Here is a 20,693-nt window from a genome sequence, read left to right on the forward strand (position 1 = left end):
ACCATCTGTGACCGAATTTTCTGAAACCCCCGATTGGTTCAAGGTCTGACTTGGCCAGGTTCCACCAGTTCTTCCTCTGTCCTCCTTGGCGTTTCTTCCAGTAGCTAAAAGGCTCAACTAGAAGTATTTGGCGAAGCAAGTACTCTGGCGGTTTCCGTAATACATGGCCCAACCATTTCAAACGGCGTTCTTTAATAGTGAGCACAACATCTCTCTGAATATTGCACATTCGACGTACATTCACGTTGGAGATGCGGTCACGTAGCTGTACTCTGAGAATTCTTCGTAGACAAGTATACTCAAACACCTTAAGTGTATTCTCTTGTTGTAGTTTTTCCGACCATGTTTCGCACCCGTAAAGGAGAACGGTGCGGACTAGTGCCATGTAAATTCGAACTTTCGTTTGGACACTGATTTCACGGCGATTCCATAAGGGTTTCCGAAGGGAGGCAAAGACTGTCTGCGCTTTCTGTATTCTCTGTTGGATATCAGCGTCGCAAGATCCGTCAGTACAAAGCTGGGAGCCTAGGTATGTGAAATGGTTGACTTTTTCCAGCTGAACTTGGTTGAGAGTTAGTGGGAATGGTCCTGTGTCGAGGTTAATAGCCATGAATTTCGTTTTCTCTGTGCCGACTTTCAAGCCGATCAGGTCTGCCCAGGCCACAACGCTGTCAAGCATGTTTTGGGCTTCTACAGGGTCTGACAGGAGGCCAACATTATCCGGATAATCGAGGTCAGTCAGTGAGAGATTCTGTCCAACCTGCGCTTCTGGATAAGACGATAGAGCATTTTCAAGCACCCAATCGATGCAATAATTGAACAGAGTGGGAGAGAGGACACATCCTTGTTTTGCTCCGAACTCAACCAGAAATTCTTCGGTTTCTTCGCCATAGATTCTAACTCGGCTCACTGAAGCGTCATAGTATGCCTTCATCAGTTCAACAAACTTCAGCGGCATTCCGTCATTCTCTAGGATCTTCCAAAGTCTCTGGCGAGGGACAGAGTTGAAGGCGGCAATGAAGTCCAGGAACATCAAGATCAGGGGTAGGTTGTACCTTTCAAACTGCTGGATAATGAGGCGAAAGGCGAAGATATTATCAGTACACCCTCTACCTGGTCGAAAGCCGGCTTGATTTCCTCGAGTTCTTTCCTCCCTTGCCCCTTTGAAGCGGTTCAAGAGTATGATCCCGAATATTTTGACGGCAATGTCTATGAAATTTATTCCGCGGTAACTTTTGCATTCGGTTTCGTCTCCTTTCTTATAGAAAGGAAGGATGACTGATGTCTTCCAATCTTTTGGAAAAGTGTTGGTCCTCCACATTTCTTCGAGAATGCCATGGAGCTGTTCAGCAGTGACCTCAGGGCATTGTTTGTATAGTTCCGGGGGGAGGCCGTCTTCACCTGGGGCTTTGTGGTTTTTTAGGGTTTTGATCGCTTTTAGTATTTCGGCTCTGGTCGGTGTATCCAGTTCGATATCGTAAGGCTCTTTAGAGACGGAAGGTGGGAAGGCATCATGAGCAGATGAAGGGGGTGGGTTCAGGAGGAGCTGAAAGTGATCCTTCCATCTTGCTGAACGTTCCTTCTGACAACTAGCGATTTTTCCTGATCTGTTTTTGATTATTTCTGAGACAGCAGCTTTCTTACCAATGGATTCCTTCAGGATCTGGTAAAGCTTGCGGGTGTCATGTAAGCGTGCTGCTTTCTTTAATGACTCGGCAGCATCTTCCCACATTTGGTGGCGGTCCAGCCGAACAGAGCGTTTTACCTGTCTGCGTAACTCCTTTGTTTCTTCTTTAAGGCCTCCCATCTTTTGCCTTCGCTCACCGACTATTGACAGGGTTCTAGCGGTTATCCAGTGTTGTCGTTTGATTTTTGCTCGGCCTAGGATCTCATCGGCAGTCTCTGTCATCACGGTTTTAAAGGTCTCCCATCTCTTATCGGGGGCTAGGTTTTCATCAGAGCTGAGGGCATCAAACCGGTTAGTTAGTTCCAAGTTGAGGGCCTGCCGCACTTCTTTGTCTTGAAGTTTACCGATATCGAAGCCGACCTTGGACTTGTTTTTTCTTCGAATTGCAAGACGTAGCAAAATTTTTGCTGCGACGAGCCTGTGGTCAGATCCAGACTGTGAGCCTGTGTCCACGCCGTTGTAAGAGTGAGAGTCCTGCACGGAGCTTCTCCAGCGCTGGCGTACGAGAATGAAGTCAATTTGGGCCTTAGTGACACCGTCATTTGAATGCCAAGTTAAGAGGTGGCTAGGTTTGTGTTGAAATATGGTATTGGTGATAACAAGGTGGTTCATCAAGGCATAGTTTACAAACCTCTGCCCATTCTCGCATCTGTGACCCTGTCCAAATTTTCCCAGTATTTGTCTTGTGGTCTGGTCAGATGGGCCAACTCTTGCGTTGAAGTCTCCAGCAGCAATCAAGTAATCACGTGCGGCTATAGAAGAAGACAACTGCTGCAGTTCACCGTAGAAATCATCCTTGGTCGTTTCAGTAGCGTCACGGGTGGGGGCATAGGTATAAATTATCGACACATTTGCAGGGTTTCCTTTTAGTCTGATTCTAACAAGTCTACAGGAGACTGGTTCCCATTCTAGGAGAGCGTTTCTGGTTCTTTGGTTCATGATGAAACCAACTCCGTGGAGTCCTGAATTATCTTCTACTCCGGAATAGAAAAAGTGGAACTGATGTAGTGTTTCAGGAGCCGTTATAACTATAGAGCCAGAACCGGAGATTCTGGTCTCGGATATGCAAAGTATGTCTATGTTGTGCTTCTCCATCTCATGGACAAGAAAAGCTTGTGTGGCTTCTTGTTTAGCGGATCTTACATTCCAGGATCCAACATTTATTCTGGATTTTGCCTGTTTAATGACTGTAGTAGGTTTTCCTAGATTTATGGCATTGAAAGGATTTTTCGACTTCGCCGCCATATTCAAAGTCGCGTCGCCTGCCAGGAACGCCGTAGTATGGCTAGCTAGTTTAATTCTCGACACCCGCGCCAATACGGGGGCCGCGTCGCTAGCCGGGGACGCCGTAGTTGTTACAACTTTTCTTCTAGGTCTCAGATCCATCAATGTTTCTTGGGAATAGAGTTGACCGCAAGGTCCCCGGTCTTGCGGGTCACCCGGAGCGCGTTGGCCACCAAATCGCTCGGCGTGGAGCTCAGTGGTGTTTACACCCTTCCACCGCTTTGAGGTGCGCTGCCGGATTTCCTCTGCTGCCCAGGGACGGAAGATCGAGCCTCATTGCCTGTAACTACCATCACCGCCATGGAGGTATACAGGCTTAGCTTGACCTTTGACTCCCACCTAGAATCAGCAGGGGCTTTAGGAAGGGATTTTTAGGAACTTTTTCTAGTTGGTGTATCTATTAATTGTTTCCAGTGTATTTGATGGTAAAACCCATTTGGTTCCAGTGGTAAGACATGTAGGAAACTTGTAAGTAATAATCTACTATGAGGCTACAGTCAACTTCAGCGATGAGGGGTTTGCAACTATGCTAGTTGGTGTACCCATTTATTTGTTTCCAGTGAACTTGATGCCTATCACGGGAGAGGGACTTATAAGTAAGAATCAGTTCACTTTATGCGAGAAACGGCTGTTAGCTCATAATCATCTTCGGCAATGAAGGGTTTGCCACTTTTGCTAGTTGGTGTACCTAGTATTTGTTTCCGGTGTATTGATGGTTAAGCCAATTCGGTTCCAGTGGTAAGACATGTAGGGGACTTGTAAGTAACAATCGGCTGTTGGGCTACAATCATCTTCAGCGATGAGGGGTTTGCAACTTTTGCTAGTTGGTGTACCCATTTATTTGTTTCCGGTGAACTTGATATCTATCGCGGGAGAGGGACTTCTAAGTGAGAATTTGTTCACTTTGGGCCAGAAATTTGTGCAAATTTGTGCACATTGTATTCGATCCCTTTAAATCTGAAAGAATTAAGTGTTTACGCAACGGTTACAAACGATAACGTGAAACAATGAGGTAGTTTCGTAATAATTAGTGTCACCTATGGTATTTTAATCCTGAAAAGTTACGGATAGCTTTATAATACCAACTAGATTATACAAGATATTGTTCCAAGTTTTCATCCGAGGACAAAGTTCAACTGGCTGCAAAGTCAATTTAGTCCCTTCTTTCGATATTATTTTGTAGTTGTTGTTTTTTCAACGCTGAGGAATAGCCTTTGGTCATGTCATAACTGACTGCATTCTTGTTTGAACATACCGTTTTAAAAACTTCCATAGGCTGACAACTTCATCATTTAACCGATAGTGAAGAAACAAGCACAAACGAGAATGTAAAATAATGAGATAGTTTCATAATAATTAATAGAATGTCATCTATGGTATTTTGATCCTGAAAAGTTAGGGATAGCTTTATAATACCAACTATATTATATAAGATATCGTTCCGAGTTTTCATCCGTCACGATGTCTACGATTGAAAAAGATAAAGTTCAACTGGCTGCAAAGTCAATTTAGTGCCTTCTTTCGATATTATTTTGTTGTTGTTTTTTCAAAGCTGAGGAATAGCCTTTGATCATGTGATTACTGATCGATAGCGAAGAAACAAAACCAAAGTGTTGCTCTCGCAACACTTTAGTCGACGAAGCCAGACAAAGGTTGCCGCAACACTTCACGTTGCCCGGGCAACGTAGGTCTAGTTTTAATCTTAAATCTGAATAAGAAATACCAAAAAAGGACGAAATACCTGTATAACCAAAAATGAATTTTAGGGCATCCTTTCCACAGAATCAACAAGGAGTTCTTTGAAGAAATCTCTTTTTGCAAAAATGTCCTCTAAAGACACAGACTGGGTAACCAGAAGAACAACACAACTTTCCCCCCACAAGGGAAAAAAGACATTAAAAAAGTATAAAAATAGGAAAACGGGATTATTTAGATTTTAATTTCGGTTAAAACAAAGCTTTAAATAGAAGTTACTTTGAAAAAAAAAAACTAATTTTGATTTAAATCTTAATAAGAAATACCAAAAAAGGACGAAATACCTGTATGACCAAAAATGAATTTTAGGCCATCCTTTCCATGGAATCAACTAGGAGTTCTTTGAAGAAATCTCTTTTTACAGAAATGTCCTCTAAAGACACTGACTGGGTAACCAGAAGAACAACACAACTTTCCCCCCGCAAGGGGAAAAAGACATTAAAAAAGTATGTAAAATAGGAAAATGGGATTATTTAGATTTTAATTTCAGCTAACACAAAGCTTTAAATAGCACTTACCCCTCCCCCCACCCTCAACCCCAGAAAATTTGCTGGCGGCAATCACGACGCCTCCCCGCCCCTTTTCATTTTGTGCATTTAAGCATATGGATGCAGTTTTTTACGTCACACTTAAAATATTTCTTCAGTAAGAAGGGTGCTATCACCTGCAGGACCAAGGTACAGACTAAGAAAAAAATAATCCTCAAAATAAGGAAAGATTAGAGATTAAATTCTGACTCCCCACAACTTTTACTCTATGTTTATCTAAAGACTCGCTAAAGGTTAGAAATTTGGCCATAAAACTGCACTTTGCAGGGTCCAGCCCCCCTCGCACAAAAAGTTACACTAGTTCTGCTCCATAATAGCTGCAGCACAACTATACCCTACTATACATAATTTTATAAAGCCTAAAATAAATCATCTCATTTAAACAATGCCTTATAATAATTATCTATGTTAACCACTTGTTTTGTACCGACTGTGGGTATATTTAGAAAAGAGTAAACCACTCTGCGGCATTATGGCCTCTGAAAGAGGCCATAAAAGAACCAATTTTTTTTTCGAACCAATAGAAGAACCAATTTTTTTTTCGATTTTCAAATCAAATTTTCAAATCTATTGGCTATCCAAATTTAAGCCGCCCTGGCCGAATGGGTTGGTGCGCTGGATTCGAAATCCCTTGTCTGAGAGGACGCGGGTTCGAATCCCAGCGTACCCAATTCTTCAGTTTGGGACGGGGGTCAGTGGCGTGACTCTGTAAGCTTAGCCAGAGTCGACCCAGCTCTAAATGGGCACCTGGAAAAATCTGGGGAAGGTAAACAGGAACGGTGTGCGAAAACACAGAATGGCCGGCCCCCAGCCCCCCCCCATTGCACTCCCTGGCTGAAGGGCCAAGAAACGGAGATCAGCACCGCAGGTACGGACTGTAAAGTCTAATGCCGTATCCTTTACCTTTTATTACCTTTTTTATCCCAAATTTGGACCCAGTAGTTTGTTGTTGCTGTTTTCGCAAAAAAAAACAAAAACAGAAAGGACCATTTTGCTGCGGTATAATATCTTCTTCTAGTTAAAAAAGGGAACTAAAACTTTTAATTCTGTTATTTATAACCCCTCTCCTGATATTTTAGGATCAATGGTTCTATACGACCAAATTTAAGCAAACATACATCCGTGACGATCCTTCTTGAAAAAAATGCCGCATTTTTATAATTAGAGAGTTTGAGAACCACTGGCGTTGTGACGTTGGAAATGTAATTTTCATTGGCTTCAGTACCTCTTTTTCTTGGGTAGGAGCCCCTTTTTTGAAAAATAAGGAAATTTCCTAAGCATTATAACTGTTGTTGGGTAACATTAAACTTAAAGAGCTTTACGTATTATGAAACAGTAAAAAAGCCAATCCTTTTTTTCACCGAAACTCCTCTTTTAGAGTTTTGGTAACTAGTAGCACAAGCGGAATTTACTTACGCGTCGTTATCATATAATATCAGGTAAATCTTTACTAATATAAATACTTATAACAAAATTTCAACTCTATCCAACGGAGAGAAGAGCTCGATAGATTGCATTAATACATAGGAAACTGAAGAAGAAGACAAAGTAACACAAACCTATCCAGATAGCAATGAGAAAAATCAAGACTCGTAAGGACGCTTAAGTTTAGTAAAAGGACTGTTTAAAAGAGTTCGTTCACATGGAGACAGCTCATTGCCACACCAACCTGTCAAAGGACAACACAGCTGTTCACCCCCACCCCTGCATCCCACTCAGCCCAAAGTCTCACTACTTACATGGCCCCATGAAATTCTGGCATTTTGCTATTTACTTTATTTAAATGATGTATTATTTTTAATTCGATCGCCTTTTCATAATTGTATAGGTTTGCTGGAGATTTCTAAGCTCGTCGTAGGATCAGTTTCTTATTAGTATATTCAAACAAGAAAACATTTGTATTTCAAGCTAGTTTATTGTAAATTACCCGTTTATTGTAATTACGTTTTTTACGTAATTACGTTTATTGTAATTATAAGTTTATTGTATGTACATAAAGATGTACTAGGATGGGAAGGTGGCTAAACCAGCTGTGAGCCCTTAGGGATCGTTCTCTACAGGTGCAGAATTAAAATATTGACAAACGAGGAACAAAACTACTTGCTTACCGCATATACCATGCTGATACCGGCTGAATTTTTGGTACCGGTTGAGCTACATGTCGCGGGAGCCGTTGGCGCGAAATAGAGGCTCATAGGGTAGGATTTCAGCCACGGATTTTCAAAAACACCGACATCATCACGGTGTGTCAACAGAGTTGTTTTAAAAGGGAGCATAAGGGATTTTGAGAGATGTAGAAACTACTAGAAGAGCTCGATATTGGATCTTTTTCAGGCGGTCGTTCTGGTCCAAAGTCAGGCCGTAATGCCGAACTCGACAAGTATGTCCTACCAGCGGTCTGGCAAACGTAAGAAAAATACACAACAGTTTTAAAGAAAGGATACCCAGGTTTGACCGTTTAATCATCTCCTGTGTTTGTTTTTCCCACTTCAGGTCATGTGTGATATATATTCCTGGAGCTGTATATCCATGATGCCTGAATCATTCTATAAAGCAAGGGATGAATTGTCCCTCAGAAATAAAGTTAATACGAGCGATTGTAGATCATTTTGCCCTCCTCAGCTTGGCGTGATAAACTCGCCATTGTTCTGTGTGCCTCACTTGAAACACTCTTTTCACCTAGCTCCAAAATGGACTTTTCAACAAAATCATCAACGGACTTAAAGCGATCTGATTCATCATTTGCCAACTCATTTACCATAACCAAAAAAGCAGAGGGCCTAAAACTATTCCCTGGGGAAATCCACAGTAGATTGGCTGGGGATTAGAATATACTTGTTTATATTTAGTTTTTTTACTTCTAGCTGAAAGAAAATTTACAATAATTCTTACCAAATATGCATCAACATTTAAATTTGTCAATAGTTTGCAGATTACAATCAGATGTAAATGCTGAGAATTTAACCGCAAAGTGTTATACGCAACGAAGATGTTATTAGAGGACAGAAAACTAGATTTCTAGCTTTTAAATAATTCCTTAGAAAAACGGGCGGTGGTCCTACTTTGTACTTGGATCTACTTTGTAGATGGCTTTGGAGTTCACTACTTTGGAGAGGGCCATGGAGTTCACTAGAGCCATGGGCCTCAGTGGGCAATGAAGCCTGCAGGGAAGGTTGAATGAGTTAAATTGTTGGAATAAACAGAAGAAAGATCTTAAAATATTTAAATATCAGAATTTGATGTTATCGACAAAGTAGTGAAGGCGGCTTAATGTTGCAAGCAGTAGTCTCAAACCACACGTCTCAGGAGTTACGCCCACCAGTAAAAAAACAAAAAGCAAATACAATAAGAGACATATATAGTACCTATCTAGAAAAAGATATTACCTGTTATTCTGGTCCATGATTGAATCAATAGCCTTGACATTATGGCAAAGAGATATCGCTACCAGGAACTCATAAACAGATTGCTAAAATTTAAAAGAGAGGAATTAAGCGAAAACAGATAATAAATTCACATCTTCAACACTCTTTTACTAAGTTAATTTTTAGATATACTCGGAAGGATGTCAGTGGAAACCAACGGGCTGTTAGTGTTTGAATTTTTACAGACAAGAAGCTTTGTCTAATTTTGAAAATTCTGCCTGACTTCCTTTGTTAGTAGACATAAAATGATTTGAAATGACCAAGTCTTCCTCTCCTTCCGAGCCAATAGTCACTCCGAACCTATAACAGGGCACTGTCTTAATATTAGAATGAATAAAAAAAAATACGAATTCATTATTAGAACTATTCACCTAATTCATGTTTTTTTGCCACCTTGTCAATAAAACCTCTAACATAATAGGTTTTAAAACCTCAGATCAATTCCAAAGAAACCAAATTGATTGTAGTCTGTGTTTTTTCAAATTCTAAATAAAACAAATCTTACCGGTAGGTCTCTGACAGTTTTATTTTCATGATATATGATACCGTCCTTCTCTGCATAGATTATTCCTCCAACACAAAATTCTTTCAATGTAACCAAACTTTCATTTTTGGCTATTTCTTGGGACGAAAAATCCTTGACCTAAAAGATTACAAAATTCTTTAAGATCATAGAAAAAAAAGTTAAGACACACAAGTAAAAGCAAAATGAAAAAAAGATTAGTTTATTAATCATTATTATTAATATTAGGGTATATTCAAATAGAGAACCCTAAATTAGGCCTATATCTAAATTGTGAGTTATATTTTAGCAACAAAGAATACATCAGGTGATAATAATTAATAATAATACTGACAATAACAATAACAATAAGGTTGTATTTCGAAGCTTTTAAGCCATATACAATAAAAAGTATGAATAACAATAAATTAATAGCAAAACATTACATGTAGACATAATCAGTAAATTAAAATTTACTAGAAAAACTCGAATAATTAAACTACAGGGTGTGTAATTTGCCCCAACCATTAATTGACACGTCCGCTTCTGAATACCTTCTTTCGGGACGACTTACTCACCCACAGTCCCCGTGGGAGGGGCTACAAATTACAAACTTTGACCAGTGCTTACATATAGTAATGGTTATTTGGAAGTGTACAGACGTTTTCAGGGGGATTTTTTGGTTTGGGGGGAGGGAAAAGAGGGGGATATATTAGGAGAACTTTCCTAGGAGGAATTTATCACGGGGGAAGAAAATTTCCATGAAGGGAGCGGATGTTTTTCTAGCATTATTTAAAAAAAAACTGAAAAATAAATATGAAAAAGTTTTTTCAACTGAAAGTAAGGAGCAGAATTAAAACCACTTAAAACGAACAGACATTATTACGCATATGATGGGCCACCTCCTCCTAATACCTCGCTCTTTACGCTAAAGTATTTTTAGTAATTCAACTATTTATTCTACGGCTTTTGCGATTCAGGGGTCATTCTTAAGAAATTGGGACAAAATTTAAGCTTTAGTGTAAAGAGGGAGGTACTGACCAGGGGGTGAACCCCCTCATTTACGTAATAAAAACATAAGAATACAGAAGTTTGTTACACAAGCTAATTTATAAGTTACATATATCTTTTACTAATAAAAACGTTCGTAAAAAATTAAAAGTTCTAGTTTCCTTTCTAAGTAACCAAAAAACCGGAGGGCAACTAGGTCTCCTCCCCCGCTCCTTTTTTCTCAAAATCGTTCGATCAAAACTATGAGAAAGCCATTTAACCAAAAAAATAAATAGCCTATGCACATTTCGTTTTAAGTATTAATCTGCGGAGAGCCAAAATAAAAACATGCATTGATTCAAAAACGTTCAGAAATCAAATTAAAAAAAACAAGTTTTTCTTTAACGGAAAGTAAGGAGCGACATTAAAACTCAAAACGAACAGAAATTACTTCGTATGTGAAAGGGGCTGCTTCCTCATCAACGCCCCACTCTTTACGCTAAAGTTTTTTACTGTTTTAGAAAGTAGAGTTAAGAGAAAGAGTCAAACTTTAACGCAAAGAGTGGGTCGTTGATGAGGAAGCAGCCCCTTTCACATACGAAGTAATTTCTGTTCGTTTTAAGTTTTAATGTCGCTCCTTACTTTCCGTTTAAAAAAACCGTTTTTTTTATTTAATAGCAGTTAGACCTGGTTACCGAATGAAACATGCACATTCGATTTGTGATCGGACATCCATGCAGTATAAACTGCGCATAATGAGAATTTGGATGTTAAATAATAATAATAATAATTTATTTATCATCCACTTTACAAAACAGAGGTTAAGTGAGAAAATAAAAAAGAAAAACAGCAAAAGAAAAACAAGAAACAAAGTTAATCTCATACAGAAAAAAGACGGATAAGGCAATGAAAACACCTTAGCCTACAAGACCCTTCAATAGCTAGCCTGACACATAATTTTTCGGAAATTAAAGCGAGTTAAAGCGAGTGAGGCATGCAAATGATTTTAGGCAGAGGGAAACTTTAGGAGAGGGCATTGCATTTACGTACTCCATTTCAGTTCGCTTTTGAAAATTACTTCTTGGCTTTTGTTTATCTTTAGTTGTACGTCCGGTGTCTTCTAGGGACAGAAGTGTGGTTTTTAAGAAGAAAACACATAGAACTGGTGATGGATTTTGTTCGTTTGTATTGGTCTTTTTTAATGGTGTTCTGTGCTTTAATCGTTCTGATCCAACATTCAAATTGAATCCTTTGATTATATTTGTATGTTGTTCTTTTTTATGACCATGGCCCAGCAGTTTTTTGTGCCAAATATACTATATTTGACATATACCATACTATACTATTATATACTATGACATCCTATACAATGATATACTATATTTTTTAAGTATACTATACCATACTATGACTCTTTGTTTCACAAACTGAAAGCATTACATCTTCAAAATCATGCTTTAGCTGGGGAAAAATCTATGAAGTGGTCATGTTCTCCGCTTGGCTTACCGAGGTGCGGAAGCAAACTAGTAGCGGCTTAGTATTTGCGCAAGGATAGGATTAAAGACAATCAAATTTTGTCCTATTTTTTCCATTTTTTTTATCCTAATTTTTTCCATTGAGGAGCTCTTAACCATATTTCTTGGAATCCAGATGCTTCATTCTGCAAGAGTGGAACACATTAGTTTCGATTGTGCGAGATACTTGCAACTATATTCACAACAAACTGCCGAGTACCCATTTCTTTCGCTTGGTTAGCAGCTATGAGGCGTTGGATCTTCAAACGCATTCACTATGTCAACGAGTAGGATTTCTGCGTATGTCTCCTCTTTCTCGAGATATTTCAAGATGACATACAAGATAAATCATGGTATTATGACCAGGCCTGAAATCAAATTACCAAGGGTCTGAATTATTTCGATATCTTCATTTAGAAACTCGAAAATATAGCCCGCAAACATTTTGAAGATTCTTTTTTTTTTCGAGCACAAATCACTGGGTGAAAGGTCTTTTTATTTTAGGAATGAGAGTTATGTCGGTTCTTTTTTAATCAGTCCAGGAATTTGACGTCTATTAGACATTGATTGAAACAGGAAGCCAAAATAGGGCCAAGATACTCAGAAAAAATGACCATCAACTGCGTAGGAATTTCTAGGGAGTATTTACTCTTCCCGGTGTTAAGTCGCTCAAACTTCTCAGTAGTTATGGGTCAAAAACTACAATGGTCACATCTATATATAGCCATTACAGGTATTATGGTTCTGTCTCTTTTGAAGTGCTTGCAGTGGATGTCCTTTGCTATGGGTCAATATATACTACCCCGCCCATAGGAATTTAGCATTTCCGGTCAGTTTTACACCGGACATTCTGTTGGATCCTGCGCTTCTGGTAGATGTCCTTGACTGAATGGATATAAGCATGAATATTAGATGTATTTTTTTTTTTCATACAAAATACACATAATTGATGTCTCAATATTGATTGGACTTATTGACATGAACCCTTCAGAGATGGTTAAGGGATTGAATGTTGCATTATATTAATATATTTGTCCTATTGGTTTAAAACTGTCTACAAAACGTAGATACGTGATATCACTGTGTAGATCCAAGCTAGAACTGACTTTTGGCCTTCATAGCCCATTGAACCTTCCCCCATATGTTTCCTACATTTGTGGAACTTTGAAGACTAGTGGTTCACTGAAAGCACAAAATTGACACAATAAAAAAGGATTAGAAGCAGGAAAGGCCTAAAGTAGCCCAAGGAAAATAAAAGACAAGTTTAGAAGACTATCAATCATCTTCCACCAGCAATGATGGCAATAACTTTTAGTACAATTTTATTTCTCTAAAAGAAACTCTACCAAGCTTAGTTTTCAGTAAATTGCTGGTTTTCCGAAATTTAACAAATATAGGTCAGTTTATTGCTCAGTTTATTGTGCAGTAATCACTGATCAATTTATTATATAGAGTATATGTTGCATATAATTGCAAAGCAATAATTTTTGTTTGTTTTAAATTTCAACTTCACTCTTTACTTCCATCAGAAAAACTTTGTTTTTATAAGATTAATTTTCGTCTGTTTTTAGTTTTTACATACACACTATAAACCTTAAAACAGACCTGTTTCTAGCTTAAACAGAAACTAAATAAAATAAAACAAATTTTGTAGTTATCAAGCATCAAATACAAGTTTCCCTACCCACCTCTCTGAAGATTTTCCACAAAAAAAATGCGTAATTTCGTCATTCCCGAATAACCCTCTGAATACTCCAGAAGTAGAGAAAATGACAAAGATACCCTTTCATATGCCGTTCACTTTGCCTGATTGTTATGTTTTAATGATGCCATTAGTCTGGAAATGACAACAGAGACCCTATGATAATAATAATTTATTTATAACCCACTATACAGGATAAAAGATGTGGAGCAACAGAAAAAAAAAACACATTGCACAAATATACACTGACTATACAGGTGGATGAGGCGATGTTAAGGGCCTAGAACAAAACAAGATTTTTTACTCAATTTATGACTCAAGCGATTGAAGACAGAAATAACATCTGTGGCATGGTACTCTCAACAAGCCTTTGTTTAATAAGACTTAGAAATGAAAAGAAGAAATTTGCAATAGCGGAAGTAATCAATTCACATACTTCTAAAATCATCACTACTGAAGATTGTGTGAAGAACAGTATAAAATAAAATAGAATTATCTAAATAAAAGATTAATATGTGCAAAAAAATATGCATAATTCGATCTATAGGGGACAGATTTTCAGCTAAATTATCGCTAAGATTCACTTTTCTTATAAAATTGCTAAATCTAAAGATTTAACCCTACTTCTAGATGTGTGGCCGGGCTTTCCTTCCGGAAAATACCCCCCACTCCCTACAGAACTCCTTATGGTTATCATTCTTTTCAGCAAAGAGCAAATTATGTTCTGGTCTTGAGAAGACACGGGGTTTGTCAGCCCTACTCCTTTAAATTTTTGCTTGTTTTGACTTTGACTAGGTTATCTATTGTAATTTATGTTTGTTTCGGGTTTCATTTATTGATTAATGGTGATTTTCAGTAGTTTTACACTTGGCACATAAGAGAAACTAACTCGTAGGATTTAACAAAGCTTTCGTCCGAAACAACTTAAACGATAAGAATTTGTTGGTTACCAAAGTCAACTATGCTTTAGAAGGAGATAAAATTTTGTGGCCATGTGTTTTAGCTTAATTTTACAATTTTTCACCCATATTTTTTCTTCATTTTTTTTTTTTAATTTGGTGGCCGGTACTGCCAAAAATTTGCTGAAGTTAATATGGAAGTCTTTTCAACAGAATGAGTTTATGATTTTTTTTTCTCTAGGTTTTTAACATATGTATGGTGAAAATTATTAAATTTGGAAAGCCCAATTTTCTCCGGGGAGAATTTTCCGCAGGGAGCATTTTCCAGGAGAATAATTTCCACATAGGTGGGGGTATTTTGTACGGGGGGGGGTATTTTCCAGGGGGAGGGTAAACGCCTAGAGCCCCCCGATGATATTTCTATATGTGTGACTAAGAAGTTAAGCACTCTCGAAAAATTCAATGACATTGGTTAACAACTAAGTATATGTACACAAATTAACTAGAGCAAGGTACATTGTAGTACCTTGTTTTTTTTTTTATCAACGTTTTTTATCTGCATTTAAAGACCAATTTACTAATAGGAGACTTGATTTATAGTTTTTTATGAGTCAAATATATTAAGAGTCAGAAACAAATGTTTCAGGAGGAGGTAATACCTGGTACCCCCTCCCCCCTCCCGATGCGGCAGTGAACAGGTCTTAAGGTCCACTGCCTACTTGTGTGCTTCGTATCCTATCCCTGGTTATTTATATGGTGTTTTAAACCAACACTTGACAAAATAAGTTAAGTAATTAAGACTGGGCTTTACACTTCAAACTGAGTCATTTGGGCTAATGTAAAAGAACATTGAGAGGGCTTATGGCTGTTCTATCCATCATTTCTTTTCAAGAAACAAAGACGACAGGAAAATTGTTATTTTCGTTCTATAGTAGCCTACATTTTGAAAAAGCGGCCAAAATACGGACTGTTTGTCAGAGCTTTAAATCATCTTTTATTTGCTGGATTTGTTTTTTAATTCCATGGACGATTAAAGTGCCGCCATGGTACGAAAAAATATTCCTCAAGTCAATCCGAGGTGAGAGAAAGAAGCCCTCTTTCCAGTGCCAACTCTGAGTACCAGGAGCTACTTGCAGCTGGTGGCTGGTAAGAAGTTGGGACTTCCCTTTCTTTTGAGGGAGGGTTTATTTACCCAAGCCGATCTGAAGTTGGTGGTTGGGGTTCTTGGGACAGAGTAAAACATTGTTGAACACCGTGTCACTGCCAAGGAAGGTTCTTATGCGACGTGGTAAAAAAAAAAAGAGTTTGAGATTGGTCATATCTCAAAATACTACATCCAATTAGGTGCCGATATCTCAAAGATTAAAAACAGTAAAGATCCTCCGGAGCCATTGATGGACGGACGGCTTTTCCGACAGCATAAAGTGTATGGAGGGGAGGGGGGTTACCACCACCAAACACTGGATCTTGTACAAATTTACAGACTGTTCTTTTGGTGTTTCTACCTCTATAAAGAAAATCTACACAATCTTTTTTTGTTGAGACTTTGTTCGTCCGTGGAATTCTGGTGTCCAACATACACCACATCACAATCTCGACAATAGAATCACCATAAATCTATGATACCATCTAGAAATTTGATGTTTTCACTATTAGATTTGTCTAGTTTATTTCCATTGACAATTCCAACTATTTTAAATGAACTAATAGTTAAGAGTGGAACCTAATGACAAATGTAGCTTATAAGCTTGAGCCTAATGTGGAAAATAAAACCCAATAGTTGACAAGACACCTTAGTAAAGGAGCGCAGCATCTCAATCCTAGACAGGGTCAATCAAAGACTGATTCAATAAGAGACAATTAGTGTAAAGCAACTAAAATGGTGTACGATGGTATAAAGCAACTTAAATTGCGTTTAAATAGGCTAGGCTGTAAGTGTAAATTGCCTACTCCTAACTATTAACTAATCATTAGAACCAAAGACTACTTACATCATGTACAAGATTATGAACATGCTGCCCGTTGTTAGAAAAGATATATTTTAATTAAAATATTTGGTCGACATTACACACTGCTCGAGTACTGGGGGGTTTTAAATCAAGGGTGGTGGCTAAGTTTGAGGGTCAAGACAAATTATATTCTGAAAAACTGAAAAAAGGGGCAATCGGAAAAAAATCCGGATGAAATCACAAAGTTATTAAATATAAGGATGGGGGGGGGGGTATACGTTAAAGATCCTGTATACATACATACTGGAAAGGCTAAAATTATAAAGTAAATTCTTCTTACATTTCGTTTTAGTGTCGCTTTTTGATTACGCCAAATAACCAGCAAAAAGTCAGGAATGAGACAGGCAATCAGAGCCAGGAACAAAAATGCCCAGGAATTTAAATTTCCAATAACCACGTAATATACCCAGTACATGTCTTTCGGGGTTTCTTCCTCTCTGAAAAGAAACAAGTTAATAGTTTTGGCTCAATACTAAAATTTTCTGTGTAGGCAAATTACACTTACATATATTACACACATTTTACCTATAGAGACTATAATTACATGCTAGAAAGTCAGAAAAAAGACAACAGCAAATTTTGCTACTACCAGAGTAAAATTATTATAATAATGTTATATAGAAACTCAATAAACAGATAAATACGGAATTGTTAGCCATATACCATGTGGGCTTACATACCATTTCATAGGCAGCGCAATGGCGCTGCCTAAGTAAATGACGATTTGGGCAGAATGCATTATTTTTTTTATTTTATTGTTCTTTCTGGTTTGTTAGACCAGGGCCTTTTGTATCGAAAGAGTTTTCGTAGAAATTACGAGAAGAAATCATTCAATTTGAAACTGAAAGGGCTAGTGCCCTTTTTGACAGTCGAAAGTGATTAGAGTGCAACTAACCCCCCACCCACGCCCATCATTTCCCCAAACACATTCAATCAAATTTTGAGATAGCCATTTTGTTCAACGTTGTTGAAAGGTCCGAAAATTATGTCTTTGAGGAAGAAATTCCCCCACAGTCCTCAGGGCAAGGGTTGTAAGTTATTCCTGGGGGCATATAAGGTTCTTATGGAAATCACTGTCATAGAAACTTAAAAAAAGTTTGGAGATCATTCGATTGGATATTGACAGGTATAATACCTTTTTAATCGTCGAAATTGATTGGAGGGCGAATGCCCCCCCCCCACGGCTATCATTTCTCCAAACACTGTCAATCAAAATTTTGAGATAGCCATTTTGTTCAACGTAGTTGAAAGGTCTGGAAATTATGTCCTCGGGGCAAGGGTTGTAAGTTATGCCCTGGGGGCATATAAGGTTTTTTACAGAAAGCGTTGTCATAATAACTTCAAAAAGGGCTCATTCAATTCCAAATTGAGAGAACTAGTGTCCTTTTTAACAGTCAAAAAAATCGGAGGACAAAAACCCTCCCTCCCCGACCATCATTTCCCCAAACACTTCCGATCAAAATTTTGATATAGCTATTTTGTTCAACATAGTTGAAAGGTCAGTAAATTATATCTTTGAGGATGACATATCCCCCCCATAGCCCTCAGAACAAGGGTTGTAAGCTACGCCCTTGGAGCAGATAAGATTTTTATAGAAAGTGTTGTCGTAGAAACTTCAGAAAGGGTTCATTCGATTGAAAACTGAGAGGACTAGTGCCGAGGGGAAGTCTCCCTCATATAAAGAATATGTTCTGTTTGTTTTAGGTTTTAATGTTGCTCCTTATTTTCAGTAGAAAAAACTTTGTTTTTATTTAATGACCAATTGATATTGCACAGCTAAGTAATGGAAAATATGAAACTAATCCTACTACTACTGAGAACTCACCACAGCACCAAGCCGCTTGAGGCGAACACAGATACGCAAGCTCCTCCTCCATCCCAATCTTTTCAAAGCCTCCCTCTTTACACCCTCTTAGGAAGTTCCCATGTTCTTTAAATATTTCTTTATGACATCCTCTCACCCCAGACGAGGACGATCCGCTTTCTGTTTAGCCCTAGACGGCTGGCTGAAAGGGACAATCTTCGGTAATCTGTCATCCTTCATCCGCAGAACATATAGATTAATTGCACCTGGAATATGCAGCTAGATGGCATGATAGTAAAGTATTGTATTGATATGTTAATAAATTGAGAGGGAGAAGTAATTCTGGACTTGTCCCAGTTAAAGATAGAAATGGGGCCATGGTTAATGATAAGGAATGAGTTATAGAGAGATGGGAATAACATTTTGAGAATGTGGTAAACCGAGATACAGTTGCAGGAAAAGATATAGTGGAAAATGAGAAGTGATACCTTGGATGCGAAGGAAGATTTATTTCGTGAGGAAGAATTAGCGACAGTACGAAAAGGATTAAAAATAATTAGGCACCAGGTGCTGAAAGTATGGTAAACGAGCTACTTAAATATGGTGGCTCTGAGGTTAGAAATAAGTAACTGAAGATTGTGGAAATGTTTTCTGGAAAAGGAAGTATCTAAAGATTTTAGGAAAACCTTCATTCAACCACTGTATAAGAAAGGGGATAAGAGTGAGTGTGGTAATTATCTAGGCATTAGTCTGGTCTTTGTAGGTAAAAAATTACTTAGTAATATGATACTTTTTAGACTGAGGGATGCAGTAGATAAAGTTTTAAGAGAAGAACAGTGCGGTTTTAGAAAAGGTAGAGGATGTGTCGACCAAATTTTCACTCTTAGGTTAATAATTGAGAAGGGCCTGAGTTGTTCACCTTTGGTCCTCAGTCTTATAGATTATGAGCAAGCGTTCGATCCTGTTGATAAAAGAACTTTCGCAAAGGTCTTATTCTTGTATGGTATACCAGACAAATACATTAAACTGATTAATGCTATGTACGAGAATAACACTGCAGCAGTTACGGTAGGAAATGAGGTTAGCAGTTGGTTTTGTGTTAAATCTGGAGTTAAGCAGGGTTGTGTTCTATCCCCCTTTATATGGATCATTTTGATGGACTTTGTCTTAGGGAGAACCGGAAGGGCAATGGGAGACCACGGAATCAAACGGGGAGGAAAAACTCTCCTTGACTTAGATTATGCTGAGGATTTAACCATCCTAGATGAAAGTGTGAGCAAAATGAATGGACTTTTAAAGGTTTTGCGAGTTCAAGGTGCTAGAATAGGTTTAGACATTAATTTTAAGAAGACGAAGTCACAAAGGCTAGTAATAAGTAAATATGAAAAGGTGACGTTGGGTAACGAAAAAATTGATCAGGTGGGCAGCTTCACTCTCCTTGGTAGCATTATTAGTAAAGACGGTGGGAGCAGTGAAGATGTTAAAAGTAGAATAGCCAAGGCTCAGGGTGTTTTGTTTTGTTTGTTTTTCACAAATAAAAAAAGGTTTGGAAGAATAGGAATAATAAGTCTGCAAACCAAGATTAGAATATTGGAAGCTACAGGATGACAGTGGTCAAATATGACTGTGAAGGATGGGCGCTCCGAAAAGCGGATGACGATTTGTTAGATGTTTTCCAGAAAAATACGAAATAATAGAAAAATGAATCATTACGAAATAAAATATATCATTCACTGACTGATATCCAATAATATTGGAAACAATAAATAACAATATCAATAATCATTGCAAAATATCAATACAAAAACCAAAAATAACCAACAATAACCAACTTCATGATAAAAAAAAAACAACCTAGGAGATCAGTTATAGAAAAAATATTAGTAGCATTTTGAACACAAAATTAGTATACTGGATTTCAAATTGGTTTGTAGTGTGCAAGCATCAATGACACCATAACGGGATATTTATATTTTTTAATTTTAAGACAGTCGGGACATTGCGTATTTACATATCTAAAGTATTCACTACTAAGTTTCCTTAATTCTTTTTCCCTCAGTAGGTGATGCAATCCAGGTTGGAAATTTATTGCTAAAAAGCGAAAACTGTTATAAAGCCACGTCCTTACGGTTTCTACACTTTCTACTGTGAGATATCTTACCGTATGGCGCACGAGCATTTATTTAATGAATTCATAACCAACTTGCAGCTAGTTTTATGAAATTACCGGGCAAAATGATATAATGAGTCTTAACTAGGTACAGATAAGTTTTCAGAATTCTTAGCCAACACTCAACGAAAAAACTAAGTAAAAGGATATCGTTGGCATGCGCAAAGTAACTTCAATTTATGTCACAAAAAATCAGTAGGAGACAGAAGTTTGAGACAAGTAGCAAGAACGCATTTAAATATACAAATTTTATTCTTTTGAGAAAAAGCTTTCTCCAGAAACCGGCTAAATACATGATCTACCTGAGGGCAGACACCCTCCCCTCTTCTAAACCCTAGTTTAAAAGACGAAAAATTAAACTTGAGGTTATTTCAGGCAAAATAATATGCTCAAAAATCTAGACA

General features: G+C 37.9%; 1 protein-coding gene across 1 annotated transcript in view; it reads right to left on the reverse strand.

Moving 5' to 3' along the window:
• Positions 1-20,693, reverse strand: part of LOC136030707 (phospholipid-transporting ATPase IF-like) — a 156,788-nt gene that overhangs the window by 29,423 nt on the left and 106,672 nt on the right. The window contains exons 23-25 of the mRNA XM_065709778.1: positions 16,596-16,752; positions 9,205-9,342; positions 8,661-8,743 (exon numbers count right to left, since the gene is read on the reverse strand). Coding sequence (XP_065565850.1) covers positions 8,661-8,743; positions 9,205-9,342; positions 16,596-16,752 — 378 coding nt within the window. The remainder of the gene's footprint in view (positions 1-8,660; positions 8,744-9,204; positions 9,343-16,595; positions 16,753-20,693) is intronic.

This window comes from Artemia franciscana, chromosome 8 (assembly GCF_032884065.1).
Source record: "Artemia franciscana chromosome 8, ASM3288406v1, whole genome shotgun sequence".
NCBI lineage: Eukaryota > Metazoa > Arthropoda > Branchiopoda > Anostraca > Artemiidae > Artemia > Artemia franciscana.